At 48.8% G+C, this 14,817-nt stretch overlaps 2 protein-coding genes across 13 annotated transcripts in view; one reads left to right on the forward strand and one right to left on the reverse strand.

Annotated features, from left to right (window-relative positions):
* Positions 1–6,503, forward strand: part of LOC105498266 (gon-4 like) — a 102,070-nt gene extending 95,567 nt beyond the window's left edge. For 4 of the 8 annotated variants that reach the window (XM_071083925.1, XM_071083932.1, XM_071083927.1 and 1 more), the window contains 5 exons: positions 2,025–2,138; positions 3,099–3,309; positions 3,939–4,566; positions 4,657–4,759; positions 5,461–6,503. In XM_071083925.1, coding sequence (XP_070940026.1) covers positions 2,025–2,138; positions 3,099–3,309; positions 3,939–4,566; positions 4,657–4,759; positions 5,461–5,874 — 1,470 coding nt within the window. In that variant the 3' untranslated portion in view covers positions 5,875–6,503. The remainder of the gene's footprint in view (positions 1–2,024; positions 2,139–3,098; positions 3,310–3,938; positions 4,567–4,656; positions 4,760–5,460) is intronic. The other 4 variants (XM_071083947.1, XR_011616243.1, XR_011616242.1 and 1 more) reach the window with 4 other exon arrangements.
* LOC105498265 (protein misato homolog 1) lies at positions 5,383–10,399 on the reverse strand. 5 transcript variants are annotated; one of them, XM_071084020.1, is made up of 14 exons: positions 10,043–10,399; positions 9,815–9,950; positions 9,258–9,327; positions 9,077–9,152; positions 8,764–8,818; positions 8,540–8,678; positions 8,267–8,384; positions 8,047–8,181; positions 7,791–7,943; positions 7,381–7,512; positions 7,123–7,307; positions 6,791–6,895; positions 6,591–6,700; positions 5,383–6,323 (listed from the first exon to the last, which is right to left on the reverse strand). In XM_071084020.1, the coding sequence occupies exons 1-14, from the start codon at positions 10,124–10,126 to the stop codon at positions 6,157–6,159; spliced, it is 1,665 nt and encodes a 554-aa protein (XP_070940121.1). In that variant the 5' UTR covers positions 10,127–10,399; the 3' UTR covers positions 5,383–6,156. The 5 variants fall into 5 exon arrangements, with proteins under 5 accessions (XP_070940121.1, XP_070940113.1, XP_070940118.1 ...); XM_071084012.1 differs by having other exon boundaries at positions 5,383–6,295; positions 10,043–10,397; XM_071084017.1 differs by having other exon boundaries at positions 5,383–6,295; positions 6,624–6,700; positions 10,043–10,396.
* Between the last annotated feature and the right edge of the window lie 4,418 nt (positions 10,400–14,817).

Genomic DNA, 14,817 nt, shown 5'->3' on the forward strand with positions numbered 1-14,817 from the left:
CTACAGGCGCCCGCCACCACGCCTGGCTAATTTTTTGTATTTTTAGTAGAGACGGGGTTTCACCATGTAAGCCAGGATGGTTTCGATCTCCTGACCTCATGATCCGCCCATCTTGGCCTCCCAAAGTTCTGGGATTACGGGCGTGAGCCACCACGCCCGGCCTCAACTTTTTCGTTTTTGCTCATGTGAGAAAATAGAGCCAATTGAGGATGAGCTTGTTGTTAAAAAAAAAAAGTAGAAACAAGATTTCCCATATTAATAATAATGATAGAAGCTAATACTTAGTTGTATTACAAAGTGACAGGCATTGCTGCGAAGTATTTTAATGGATTATTGACACATTTAATTCTCACAGTAATCCTTTGGAGAGATTGCTCTTGTTTGCATTTTACAGAAGACATAACTGACACAGAGAGGTTGCTGTCAGGGTCTTATATTTAGTAAGTGGCAGTGCTAGGATATGAACTCCTCAGGTAAGCCAGCTGCAGAGTCTACTGGTTGTCACTGCTCTTCAAGTAGTATTTTTTTTTTTTTTTAATTCATGTTTCCTGACCAAATGTTTTTTCTCTTTCCTGGGGAGAAACTGCTTCTTAGTAGCTGTATGACCTTGAGAAACTTATTTAACCTCTCTTTGTTTCGGTTTCTTCATCATAAATTGGGATGATAATGGTACTTATGTCTTGGGTTTATTAAACAGAGTATCATTGAGTGGGCCTTCCATGGGTACAAAGTTCTCAAGGGGATTGGAAGAGATGGGAGAGCTGAAGGCACAGAGAGACAGAAACAAAGACATTGTGTCTCATGATGGAGGTCTCCAGTGACTTTGCCTCAGATTTTGTCTGACTTAAATATTTCTTGAAACATCTGGGGCAATTGGAATATGTCAGTCTTTAGGTCATTTAGGGATTGTTTCAGGGATTCATAATAGACCTTAATCTAGTTCGGGCTATTGATGTCCCCAGGCAATGTGAGAAGTTGATACATAAAAGAGGAAGGGGTCCAGGAGTGGTGGCTCACACCTGTAATCCCAACATTTTGGGAGGTCAAGGTGGGTGGATCACTTGAGGTCAGGAGTTCAAGACCAGCCAGAGTAAGATGGCAAATTCCTATCTCTACTAAAAATACAAAAATTCGCCATAGGCTAGGTGCTGTGGCTTACGCCTGTAATCCCAGCACTTTGCAAGGCCAAGGTGGGTGGATTACTTGAGGTCAGGAGTTCGAAACCAGCCTGGTCAACATGGCGAAATCCCATCTCACTAAAAATACAAAAAAAAATTAGATGGGCGTGGTGGCATGCACCTGTAATCCCAGCTACTTGGGAGGCTGAGACACGGGAATCGCTTGATCCCAGGGAGCGGCGGTTGCACTGAGCTGAGCCCGCACCACTGCACTCCAGCCTGGCAGAGAGAGCGAGACTGTCTCAAACAAAAAAACAAAATAATAATAATTAGCTAGGCGTGGTGCGCAGTCCCAGCTACTTGGAAGGCTGAGGTGGGAAAATCACTTGAGCCCAGGAGGCAGAGGTTGCAGTGAGCCATGAATGTGACACTGCACTCTAGCCTGGGTGACAGAGCCGGACCCTGTCTCAAAAAAAAAAAAAAAAAAAAGACATGGGGAGAGGGTGGGCTGTGTTGTGCTCATATGGCTCACAACTTTAGCTTCCTTTCTTGGTACCAAAAATATGGCCAGGCATGGTGGCTTATGCCTCTAATCCTAGCACTTTGGGACTCTGAGGGGGGCAGATCACGAGGTCAGGAGTTTGAGACCAGCCTGACCAACATGGTGAAACGCTGTCTCTACTAAAAATAGAAAAATTAGCCGAGTGTGGTCGTACGTGCCTGTAATCCCAGCTACTCAGGAGGCCGAGGCAGGAGAATCGCTTGAACCCGGGAGGTGGAGGTTGTGGTGAGCCAACACCGTGCCGCTGCACTCCAGCCTGGGCCACAGAGTGAGACTCTGTCTAAAAAAAAAAAAAAAAAACACAAAAAAAACTTGGCAGCTAATCAAGCCCAAGTATCTCCTAGGAGACTGAGTGGCCAGATGGGACCAAGGACTGTGCCTGCTCCTGCCACGAAGGAGGTCCAGATTCCAAGTTGAAGAAGAGCAAAAGGCGGAGCTGTAGCCACTGTAGCAGCAAGGTGAGGAAAGTATCAAGGGTACTGGTCCTAAGGGGTATCAGAGCTGCTGGGGGCATTGTTTGCTACCAAGAATTGTACCTTACTGAATTCCTAAAAAGGCATATATATATATATAAAAAAAAAAACAGTCAGTACACATATATGTGTACGTATGCAAAATAAATGGAATCTGCTACAAATACGTGATTTTGTTTTTTAAGGAGAATTCTGTAAAACTTTTGGAATTGGAAAAACAAAATACCACTTAAAATATTTCCCTCAGATATTAGAAAATGAAATAAACCTCTGTCATGAAAATAGTCTCTACAAGTAATCCTGGTTCTCTAGAGTGGAGTTGGTTGGCAGGAAAAACACAGTTCTTAGTAAGAGAAGGAGTTATGGAATCCAATACTCTATTCTGGGCAATTTAAAATCCTTGGAGCAGGGAGGCAGAGGTTGCACTGAACCATGATGATACCACTGAGCTCCAGCCTGGGTGACAGTGAGACCGTGTTTAAAAAAGAAAAAAAATCAAATCCTTAGAGGAGTAGCTGGGCAACAGAGGACTCCGGAGGCTCACCTGGGAGATCACTTGAGCCCAGGAGTCTGAGGCTGTAGTGTACCACCATGGTCATGCTTGTGTAAACAGCCACTGCACTCCAGCCTGGGCAAGATAATCTGTGTCATCTGAGACCCTGTCTATCTTTTCTTTTTGTTGTCATTTGAGAGAGTCTCACTATGTTGCCCAGGCTGATCTTGAACCCTTGGGCTCAAGTGATCCTCACCCCTTAGCCTCCCAAGTAGCTAGGTTTATAGGCATGTACCACTGCACCTAGTTGAAACTCTGTCAACAAAATTGTTGGAGCAGACATGCGTGTGGGTTGACTTGGTGAGCATCAGGCAGGGCTTCTTCCTTTAGTGTGCCCCAATCAAAGACATAGGCGGTCAGGACACCTTTGACCCAGTAGACCATCCCTGCAGGTCTGTGACAGCAAATCCTACAAGAGCAAGGAGCCCCATGAGTTGGTGGGCAGCAGCCCCCACCGAGAGGCTAGTCCTATGCCTGGAACTAAGGAAGCTGGGCAGGGCAAGGATGTGACGGAAGAGGAAGCCCCAGAGGAGCGGGAGAGCACTGAGGCCACCCAGAGCAGGACTGTCAGGACCACCAGAAAGGGAGAGATGCCTGTTTCAGGTGAGTGATCTGCCAACCCAGCCCTTCTGTTCCTGTCTCATTCTCCTGTACTCCAGACAGGAACCTCCATGAGCCTGGATAAATAGCCTTTTCAGGGATGGATATACCACCTCTTTCACTGATGTACCCATAGGAAGCCCTTCTCCTATTCAGGCTTTTTCTGTCCTATGGCCTCACTCCTCTTGCAGAATTAAGAATGCCACAAATTTCACGCGATTCAACATTGTCTTTTCTTTCCATTCCTAAAACCCTTCCCCCATCTCCAAATCTACTATAATCTACATCGTAAAGACTGGGCCATTCTCAGCTTTGGCAGTAGGACTTTATATCTTTGCATAAGTGACATTATGCCCCCCACCTCCACCCAACTCTTTTATTATTTATAATTTTTGTAGTGATGGGATCTCACCATATTGCCCAGGCTAGTCTCAAACTCCTGGCCTCAAGCGATCCCACCACTTTGGCTTCCCAAAGTGCAGGCATTATAGGTGTGAGCCACCATGCCCGGCCCTCTTTTGTATTAGAATTTTTGCACAGTACCTGGCCACAGTGACCTATGGTAAATTCTCGTGCTTAGGTGCATCTTGATCCTGACAGTACCCTGAGATCCTTATTTTCCTCCTAAGCAGGATTGCCAGTGGGGGGCACTTTGCCGTCCCCTCGAGAAGTGACTCTTACAGAACGGCTCCTCCTGGATGGCCCACCACCTCATTCACCAGAGACTCCTCAATTTCCCCCCAAAACTGGAGCTGTACTGTACACTGTTAAGAGAAACCAGGTTGGGCCTGAGGTTCTTTCCTGCCCCAAGGCATCCCCCAGACTTCAGAAAGAGAGGGAGGGCCAAAAGGCAGTGGGTGAGTCAGAGGCTTTGATGCTGGTCTGGGATGCATCAGAAACTGAGCAATTGCCTGGTACCGTGGAACCCCATGCTTCCTTCCTGAGTCCTGTTTCCTCAAAGACCAGAGATGCAGGGAGAAGACATGTGTCCGGGAAACCAGACACTCAAGAGAGATGGCTGCCCTCAAGCAGAGGTAGGGTGAAGACAAGAGACAGGACATCCCCTGTCCATGAATCTCCATCAGGAATTGACACGTCAGAGACTTCTCCCAAAGCCCCTAGAGGGGGTTTGTCTAAAGACAGTGGAACACAGGGCAAGGGTCCAGAGGGGGAGCAGCAGCCAAAGGCCACAGAAGCTACAGTGTGTGCCAACAACAGCAAGGTCAGCTCCACTGGGGAAAAGGTTGTCCTGTGGACAAGGTAGGTAAGGGTGGATGACGTGTGTTTGGAAAAGAGCATAGACCACATCCATGTGGCTCCCTAGGGTTAATCATGATACCTGGGTTACAGGGAAGCTGACCGTGTGATCCTCACCATGTGCCAGGAGCAAGGGGCACAGCCACAGACCTTCAGCATCATCTCCCAGCAGCTGGGAAATAAGACACCTGCTGAGGTAAGTGGGAGTGGGGGTGGAGAAGACCCAGTAAAAAGAGGACAAGGTGGCCAACAAAGAGATAGAAAGGCCAAAGAAGGAGCTTTCACATCCAAGACAGTAAGTGGTTTTTGTAAAGGTCTGATCTAAGGAAAGGCTTGACTCATCAGGGTGGTAGTGGTTCTAGGACAGGAGAGAGGACACTGACTGCATTTTGTCCTTCCTGTGGAAGCCCCAGTTTCCATTCTAGCTTTTTCTTTTCTTTTTTTTTTTTGAGCCGGAGTCCTGCTCTGTCGCCCAGGCTGGAGTGCTGGCATGATCTCAGCTCACTGCAACCTCTGCCTCCCGGGTCCAAGCAATTCTCCTGCCTCAGCCTCCCGAATGGCTGGGATTACAGGCGCCCGCCACCCGACCGATTTTTGTATTTTTAGTAGAGACACGGTTTCACCATGTTGGCCAGGCTGGTCTCAAACTCCTGACCTCAAGTGATCCGCCTGCCTCGGCCTCCCAAAGTGCTGGGATTACAGGTGTGAGCCACCGTGCCGGCCATTCTGTTTTTAGGAGGCGTGTGACTTTGGACAAAACATTTAGCCTCTTGAGTTTCCTTAGCTATAATGACATAGCTCTCCCAACCTTGCTGTGTTGAATACATAAAAGATTTTGCAAATCAATATATAGTGCTTCATAAATGTTAACATGTTACTAAGGATCAGCGAATACAGCCCTTCGCCTTTCTTAGGTCTCCCACCGTTTTCGAGAACTCATGCAGCTCTTCCACACTGCCTGTGAAGCCAGCTCTGAGGATGAGGATGATGCAACCAGTACCAGCAATGCAGACCAGCTGTCTGACCGTGGGGACCTTCTGTCTGAAGAGGAGCTGGATGAATGAGACTCTGGGAATACTTGGGTATCATCTACACAGGACCAAACCCAGCAGGTGCCCTGTCATTAGGCAGGAGGGTAGTTGTACTCCGCTTGTACAGTCCTTGCGCCCAGTTTACAGACCGGCAGAGGAGCCCAGGACGAGGACAAAGGCTGGAGGATGGAGTAGGACCCAGGGGCTCTGCCATCCTAGGCACCATTCAAGGTCTTTTATGAAGACCTTACAGATCTCCTCTGTAAATAGCATCGAGTGAGAGTGGAGCTCAGCTCCTTTCTCTACTTTTTTTTGGTCTGATGGCACATATTTATTGTTCTGTGGTCTAATCAGTGTTTCTAAATGTAAAAAGTGCATATGTTGGTGTAGCTAGTCCTGCAACATTGAGCTCCTCTGCACGAAGACACTGGGCTCCCGCATCCAGCTGTGTTTATTGCACACTAGCTCCTCTCTCCCACACTGGGAACTTTAGTCCACGAGGCTGTCACCAGCGTGGTAGCACTGGGCCAGGCTTTGTAGCTCCTGCAGGAGCTCTGCTACGTCATCGTGCTCCACTCCAGCATCCATGAAGCTGGCCCAGCGCCGCAAGTCGAGTTTGGTGAGGTCTCTGGCCAAGGCTTCCAGGGTCTGGTGCAGGGACGAAGAGGAACACAGTGCCCCAAACACTGGGATGCTCTCCACTGCTGAGGAGGGAGAGGAAAGAGAGACCTGTAGATGGATGATTATTCTGCCCTGGGACTCTATCAAACCGATAAGGAAGTCCAACCTTAGTAGACTTGATTGTAAACTCAACAAATTTGGTGTACTGTCCCCTTAGTACACCAGTACTCCAGAGGAAGAATGCTTTTCTTGGGAGCCATAGGGTGAATAAAAGAATGTTTAACTGTGGACTTTTTCAGCACTTTTAATCCAGGAACGGAGATAGTAAAAACTCGCCCATACTTGAAATCTCAGTTTTCTTTACCTCCTACATACCTGCTCCCTTGGGGGAACCATCCAGAACCATACCCTGTGGACTGCAGCTTGAGAAGAGGTGGGGGTAAGGAGGACCCACCCTGTAGGGAGTCAGCAGCAGATGGGAAGAACTGTGGGGGCAGAGAACAGACGCTAAGCGCGTAAGAAGTCACAGGAGGGTTGAGGTTGGCAAGAAGGGCAGGAGCAACCGTTACACTGACCTCATGACTCTAGGCTGCTGCTGTTGTAAATACTGAGCCAAGACTTCTTCCCCAGTGGTACATGCGTGAAGGGAGGAGGGTGGAGGTGTCCCTGGGGTGAGCTGGCTGCCAGAACAAAGCCAAAACCACCATTAGGCTGTGGCAGCATGAATAAGAAACTAAGAATTCTTATGTTTTCAGGCCATCAGCTGGATCCAAAAAAAAATTTCTTTTTGCTTCCTTTTTAAGGGGTGGGGAGGGAACAATATCATTAGAATGTCCCAGAGAAATTAGGGGGAAAAGGATATGAAACAAAAATCTGACAAGGGTTCCTAAGGACCAACAGCTCTCACCTCGTGTGGCATGCTCTGTCTATACCCCTCAGCACCACTGACTGGGCAAAGCAACGTGTTCCAGAAGGCTCCCCACATGCAGACAGTGGGGTCCATGGGGTGGCTCCTCCAAACTGCATCAGGGAATCAGGAAGGGACTGGCCTGGAGCCAAGGGGAAAGGAATGGTTGCTCCTGCTGTCACCACCTAAAGAGAAGGAAGAGAACACGTTAGAGGACATTTTCTCAGCACTGACCCAACCCCTCACAAAGCTTCATACCTTTTTCCCACAGAAGCTCAGCATGTCAGCCAGATGAACCATGGAAACTGGAGAGGAACACAGGCGATAAGGAACAGTGACTGTGTCCAGGGCTGTAGCCAGGATGGCACTGCAGTGGAAGGGCAGAGTGGCCTGTAAGAAGACACCAAGAGGGGCACTTGGCCTCAGGCCTGGAAAAGAATGTGTGGAGGCAGAATATTAACACCAGAAAGATCCAGGGGACAAAGCAGGGGTATGTCTGGTCTCTGGCTGGACAAGCATAGGGCATAGGACAGTGTGATCTGAGAGGCCACATCACAGCTGAGTTCAAGCTCGGGCCTCAGGAACAGAGCCAGTAACAGACAGCGGCTGACTGGGAGTATGAGGAGGCCCCGTAGCCTGCTGCAGTCAGAACGAGCACCGAGACTTACATCGTAATGCAGGTAAGGGAAGTTGACAGGTGGCTCAGGTCGCAGGCCCAGGCTCCCACCCAAGGACAAAGGACAGACGAGAGAGCTGTGAGCAGTCAGGTGTACGAGACCAAAAGCTGTGTTTAATAGACGATAGATGTTTCTCTGGGCCTCCTGCTGAAGAAAAAGAGTAGTTTGCATTAAGCAACTCTCCCCCTGGGATTCTCATTTCTCCCTCCCCACCGTGTGACTGCTTACTCCTCCAAGTTCCACTCACCCCACGATGGTAGGGACCAGGTAGCAGGCCCCACGTTATTATTCCCCGCCCTGAATATTCATCTTGTAGCAGCTCTGCCGCCTTCGCGCCTACCCCAGAGAAGCCATCGTGCAGGTCACACAGGATCTGGAAGCCCTGAGCGGAGGTGAGTGATGAAAAATAGTTAGGGAGTAGGATGAGAAGAGCTTCTACCCTGGAGTGCACGTTGCCACGCCGCTACCTGCAAGTAGTCACATTCCTCCACGTAGAAGTGCAGCCTGTCCTCCAGCTCTTCCTGGTACTTGGGTTCCTTTAGGACACTTTCCCCTTGGCCAAAAGCTTCCAGCCGACCTGCTTCCCTGCCACAAGTAAACACAATCCAAGACTTACATCTCTTCCCTCAGCTCCTCAACCTCTTGTCCTGGGGGAGGGCAGGGAAGATGGCCTCAAGAGCCTCATCCTGCATTGGTGGGGACCCACGTTTCTTGCCTCACAGCCTCTGGGGTCCCCATACCCATCATGGTTGTACTTCTGAATCATACAGATGCTCCGGGGATGGAGATGGACTCTGAGGAAGTCTGACCAGACCCTGATGCTGGCCTCTGTAGGGATAAGTGGTTTTGGAGTTGTAGCGGTGGTGAGTGGTGGGGAACCTGAAGACAAGCAGAGGAAATGTACCTTTCTCCACGTTTCTGCTCTACCCAGACCCGCATCCATCAGTATCTGGAGAAGTCTCACCTTTGCCATTGGGAATGGATTTGACCCTCCAAACACCATCACTACTCAGCACTCCCTGGGAGGGGTGAAGAAAAATCTACATTTAGTTCCGGGCAGTTTAGAGATAAAGGCTGGTTCATCCTTCTTGAGTTGGCTGGCCACACCGCACAGCCTCCTTTCTGTTCACCGAGTCGTGGCCCTTAGGAAAAGAAGTGCTTTTTCCCAAAATATCATTCTAAGACATTTAAAATGAGTAAAATTCCCTTTTACCTGCCCCTATGGAGGCCCTCGGGTTGTAGCACTGGGTTAAAAAGTTCAGGGCAGAGGCCCTCACCTCTGCACTCAGAAAGTCCTGGAGATAAGGGTTCTTGGGACAGAGTTCCTCTTTGTGTGTGGTGAGCTTCCCCTGCCTGAAAGAGATTGGAGATTGATCAAAGAAACCGCACTCTGATGAGTTCTCCTGCGTTCTATGTACATACATGTTCCCCACCCTTATCCACACATCAATTACACACCATGCTATTGCAGCATCCAACTGTTTGTCCCTGTAGAGTCCACCTTCCTCTTTTAGGGAGCTCAAACTACCTGTACAGAAATAACAGAGAAAGTTAGGTCAAAGCCTGGGGCGCCCTCCCCGTCTAGCTAACCTTCCTCTGATCACCTGACAACCTGCTGTCACCATCTCTCCAGCACTTGGCTCTTCCAAGCTTTCTGGGATATACACTAGTTCGGGCAGGGGAACCTTGGCCTAGGAGAATCCAGATTCCATCTCTCCGTTCTCAGCTTAGTCATTAGCTGTGGAACGGGGGCAACAACCACATCCAAGGGTCCGACAGGAGTGCTGTAGTTCAAGTCCTCTGTCTCTAGGGCCTAGCAGCCTATTCCCGAGATGGCTCTTGAGCAAAATAAAGTTTTGCCGTCCTGCGCCTCTCGGGTGTTGGCATGCTGTGCTCAGCTCATCTCCAGTCCTTGAGCTCAGTAAGGTGGGAGGGTCTTGAAGATAACGGCAGCGCAAGGGCTCGGCTCGCGGAAGGGAAACACAGGGCACGGGCTGACGCTGCCACCACCTCACCCTTCAGATCCATGAGGATGAGTCGCGGCGTGCAGGTATCCTGGCCGTGCAGCGTCCGGCCCGTACGATACAGGACATCGGGGCACAGCTCTCCCGGCGACTCCTTGGCATCGGTTGCTCGGCCCAGCGCAGCATCCTGGGGAAGCAGAGAGGACGAGGCAGGCCGGCTGAACGTCGGGACTGTAGATCCCGAAGGGCTCCTCGGGGGCAGCTACCGGCCGACCTCACCTGCTGGTTCCACCAGTGCGCGCCCACGAAACCGGCAAAGTGTCCCAACTGCAGTGTGAGCACTTCCCGGGCCCCGCCCGCCATACTGCGCGGCTCCAAGGGACCGCAGCGACCCAGCCCCGCCGCTCGCTGCTCCTAACCGATTGGCTTAGCAGGCGCGTGGGCGGGTGTCATTCTCGGCGACCTATTGGTCCGCAAACACATCCTTTTCTATTGGAGAAACGATTCGCCGATTCCTGCCTCTTCCGAGACGTGGCCCAGTCCGGCTTCTCTGTGGTTGCCTGCGAGGGGCGGGGTCCACGGGCCACGCCGTTGCTCCTGCTCCACGTTGGCGCGGGCTGGGCGCTGCCTTCGCCGCTGAAGGGGCCGCCCGGTCGCGGGCCGCGGAACGCTCTTCCTCGTACTTCCCCTGAGGTCTTACCCCTTCTCACAGATCTCCGCTGGCTGATAGCTCCCCGGGCAAAAATAAAACCTCGCCAGAAAAGCGGAAGCTCCCCTAAAGCCTCCCATGCCCTCTGTCTTCAGAAGTCACGCGGATCAGGACTATACCCTGTGGACTGGCCTAGCTATCATATCTCTATAATTTACATGTATTTATCTGTCTCTGGTATCTAATACCTTATGTAAATAGAGTCTGTATCTGTTGGTGTCTTTTGTTCAATATGGTTTATGTAATTTATATTTTTGCATATATCTATATTTTTCATCGCTGCACCACCACTGATCTATTCTAAAGAAAGAGTATATTCTGCTGATAATAGCTTTTGGGATTGTTTCCTATTTTGGGCTATTAGGCACTATGATTAACATCCTTGTGTATATTTAGAAAGATAAAGCAAATATTGGCCCGGCGCTAAGCCTCATGCCTGCATTCCCCGGTTTTGGGAGGCTGAGGCAGGAGGATCGCTTGAGTCCTGAAATTCCAGACTGGGCAACCTAGTGAGACACCCGCCCCCGACACCCTATAAAATAATTTTTCAAAAAGCCAGGCAGCTCACATCTGTAGTCCCAACTGGAGGCTGAGGTGGGAGGATTGCTTGGGCCCAAAAATTCGAGGCTACAGTGACCTATGATCACACTACTGCACTCCTGTCTGGGTGACAGAGCGAGACCCTGTCTCAAAAAAAAAAAAAAAAAAAAAAAAAAAAAAAAAAAGCCAGGCGCGGTGGCTCAAGCCTGTAATCCCAGCTCTCTGGGAAACTGAGCTGGGCGGACCACCTGAGGTCGAGAGTTCTAGACCAACTTGGTCAACATAGTGAAACCCCGTCTCTACTAAAAATACAAAAATTAGTTGGGCATGGTGATTGGCACCTGTAATCCCAGCTACTCCGGAGGCTGAGGCAGGAGAATCACTTGAACCCAGGAGGCGGAGATTGCAGTGAGCTGAGATAGCACCACTGCACTCCAATCTGGGCGACAGATCAAGACTCCGTCTGAAAATAAAAAATAAAATCTGAGACTCTCTTGTCTATTCTGAGCTCTTTGTAATTCCACATTTATTTAGTCTTATTTGTTTATTTAGAGACAGGGTCTCACTCTCTTGCCCAGGCTGGAGTGCAGTGGTGCAATCTTAGCTCACTGCAGCCTCAACCTCGGGCTGAAGCGATTCTCCCACCGCAGCCTCCCACGTAGCTGCAATTACAGGCATAGGCCACCACACTGGCTAATTTGTATTTTTTGTACTTATGGGGTTTCACCATCTTGCCCAGGCTGGTCTCAAACTCCTGAGCTCAAGCGATCTGCTCACCTCGGCCTCTGAAAGTGTTGGGATTACAGGTGTGAGGCACTGTGCGCAGCTACCATTTCACTTATAAGTATGATGTGGGCTGAAAAGTTTCTGTAGGTACTCTGGCAGTTTAAGGAAGTTCTGTATTCCTGTTTTGCTAAGAATTTTGGTCATTAATAGATTTGAATGTTTTTTCAGCTTTCTCCGCACTGAGATAATTACATTATTTTATCCTTCCTTTGTTGCACTAATGAATACTTTACATCGTCTGATTTTCATGTAATACTATCTTGCATTCCTAAAATTATCCCAAACTCATTTATGTTGATTATCCTTTTAAAATATTGGATCTGGGTTTGGCGTAGTGGCTCATGCCTGTAATCCCAGCACTTTGGGAGGCTGAGGCAGGTGGATCACCTGAGGTCAGGAGTTCAAGACCAGCCTGGCCAACGTGACAAACCCCCTCTCTTCTAAAAACACAAAAATTAGCCAGAGTGTCGTTCTGTCACCCAGACTGGAGGGCAATGGCATGATAGCTCACTGCAACCTCCACTTCCCAGGTTCAAGTGATTCTCCTGCCTCAGACTCCCGAGTAGCTGGGACTACAGGCACGCGCCACCACACCTGGCTCATTTTTGTATTCTTAGTAGAGACAGGGTTTCACTATGTTGGCCAGGCTGGTCTCAAATTCCTGACCTCGTGATCTGCCAGCCTCAGTCTCCCAAAGTGCTGGGATTACAGGCGTAAGCCACTGCACCTGGCCAATTTTAATATTTTTAAATATTTAATATTTTTTAAAAATATTTTTTTGAGATAGGATCTCACTTTGTCACTCAAGCTGGAGTGCAGTGGCACAAACACGGCTCACTGCAACTTCGACCTCTTGGGCTCAAGCCATCCTCCCACCTCAGCCCCCCAAGTAGCTGGGACTACAGGTGTGCGCCATCACGAATCCAGCTAATTTTTGCTTTTTTTTTTGTTTTTCTTGAGATGGAGTCTCGCTCTGTCACCCAGGCTGGAGTGCAGTGGTGTGATCTCAGCTCACTGCAACTTCCACCTCCTGGGTTCAAGCAATCTCCCTGCCTCAGCCTCCCGAGTAGCTGGGATTACAGGTGCCTGCCACCACGCCCAGCTAATTTTTGTACTTTTTAGCAGAGACAGGATTTTGCCATGTTGGCCAGGCTGGTCTTGAACTCCTGACCTCAGGTGATCTGCCTGCTTTAGCCTCCAAAAGTGCTGGGATTACAGACGTGAGCCACTGCGCCCGGTCAATTTTTGCATTTTTGGTGGAGATGAGGTTTCACTATGGTGCCCAGGCTGGTCTTGAAGTCCTGGGCTCAAGGAATCCTCCTGCCTTGGCCTCCCAAAGTGCTGGGATTACAGGCCTGAGTCACCGTGCCCTGCCAGCCAGTATTTTCAATGTACAAAATTTTTGTTTAAGTTTGTGTTTAGTAATTTCACAATCGTTTAATTTGAATTTCTCAATTCCATTCTGATTTATTTTCCTGACCAATGGGCACATCAGAAAAGTATGTTTTTATTTCCAGACATGTGAGTTTCTACTTCTCTTTTTGTTACTGGTTTCTACCTTAAATTGTATTAGAATCAGAGTACACGGCTGTATGATTTAAATTCTTTGAAATATATTGAGTTGGTTTATGGTCCATTGTCAGTCAATTTTGAACAGGTTCTTTATGTGTTTCAAAAGAAAGTACATTCAGAAGTTTTGGGATTTGATAGGTGGAAGGTGAGGCCAGAAAGGCAGGTCCACTCTATATAACTTCTATTGAAAAAGATCTGCGAGGCCGGGCTCAGTGGCTCACACCTGTAATCCCAGCACTTTGGGAGGCTGAAGTGAGTGGATCACCTGAGGTCAGGAGTTTGAGAACAGCCTGGCCAATATGGTGACACCCCGTCTCTGCTATAAATACAAAAATTAGTCGGGTGTGGTGGTGGGCACCTGTAAGCCCAGCTACTAGGGAGGCTGAGTCAGGAGGATAGCTTGAACCTAGGTTGCGGAGGTTACAGTGAGCCAAGATCATGCCACTGCACTCCAGCCTGGGCAACAGAGCGAGACCCTGTCTTAAAAAAAAAAAAAAAAAATATATATATATATATATATATATATATATATATATATATGACTAAGTGGACCCGTGCAGTCCAAAAACGTTATTGTTCAAGGGTCAACAATAATGACCTGATGTATTTTCTACTTTGTAGAACAACAGATGCTTATTAAATAATATGTTTATTAAAGCATTATTTCATAATCTTCTGCCTTTCTAGAGGCTTGGTGATGTCCAAGTTCAGCTTTAGGCAACTTCAGTTGCTCTCTCTCTGTCTTCCTGGGTTAAAGAAAAGGATGACTGTACTTAGGCTATTAAAAATAAAGTAGAGGCTGGGCACGGTGGCTCACGCCTGTAATCCCAGCACTTTGGGAGGCTGAGGCGGGCGGATCATGAGGTCAGGAGATCGAGACCATCCTGGCTAACACGGTGAAACCTCATCTCTACCAAAAATACAAAAAAAATTAGCTGAGTGTGGTGGTGGGCATCTATAGTCCCAGCTACTCGGGAGGCTGAGGCAGGAGAATGGCATGAACCCCGGGAGGCGGCACTTGCAGTGAGCCGAGATCATGCCACTGCACTCCAGCCTGGGTGACAGAGCGAGACTCCGTCTCAAAAACTAAAATAAAATAAAATTAAAATAAATAAATAAAGTATATTACGTGAATGTAAAAGAACTTCTACAAAAAAAAAAAAGTTGTTTGGGGATTCAATTTTAAAAAATACTTCCATTAGGACAAGTGTTAATCATGCTACTCAATCTATTATTTTTTTTTGAGACACAGGCTCGCTCTGTCGCCCAGGCTGGAGTGCTGTGGCGCGATCTTGGCTCACTGCAAGCTCCGCCTCCCGGGTTCACGCCATTCTCCTGCCTCAGCCTCCCGAGTAGCTGGGATTACAGGCGCCGGCCACCGCGCCTGGCTGATTTTTTGTATTTTTAGTAGAGACGGGGTTTCACCGTGTTAGCCATGATGGTCTCG

This window comes from Macaca nemestrina, chromosome 1 (assembly GCF_043159975.1).
Source record: "Macaca nemestrina isolate mMacNem1 chromosome 1, mMacNem.hap1, whole genome shotgun sequence".
NCBI lineage: Eukaryota > Metazoa > Chordata > Mammalia > Primates > Cercopithecidae > Macaca > Macaca nemestrina.

Bases quoted from the DNA above. Each gene is read 5' to 3' on its own strand.
- LOC105498265 (XM_071084009.1), bottom strand. From the start codon at position 10,126: ATGGCGGGCGGGGCCCGGGAAGTGCTCACACTGCAGTTGGGACACTTT. The intron at 9,328-9,814 runs GTGAGGTGGTGG...ATTTCTGTACAG, and splicing joins CATCCTCATGGATCTGAAGG to GTAGTTTGAGCTCCCTAAAA. The intron at 7,944-8,046 runs GTGAGTGGAACT...TTTCTTCAGCAG, and splicing joins CTGGTCCCTACCATCGTGGG to GAGGCCCAGAGAAACATCTA.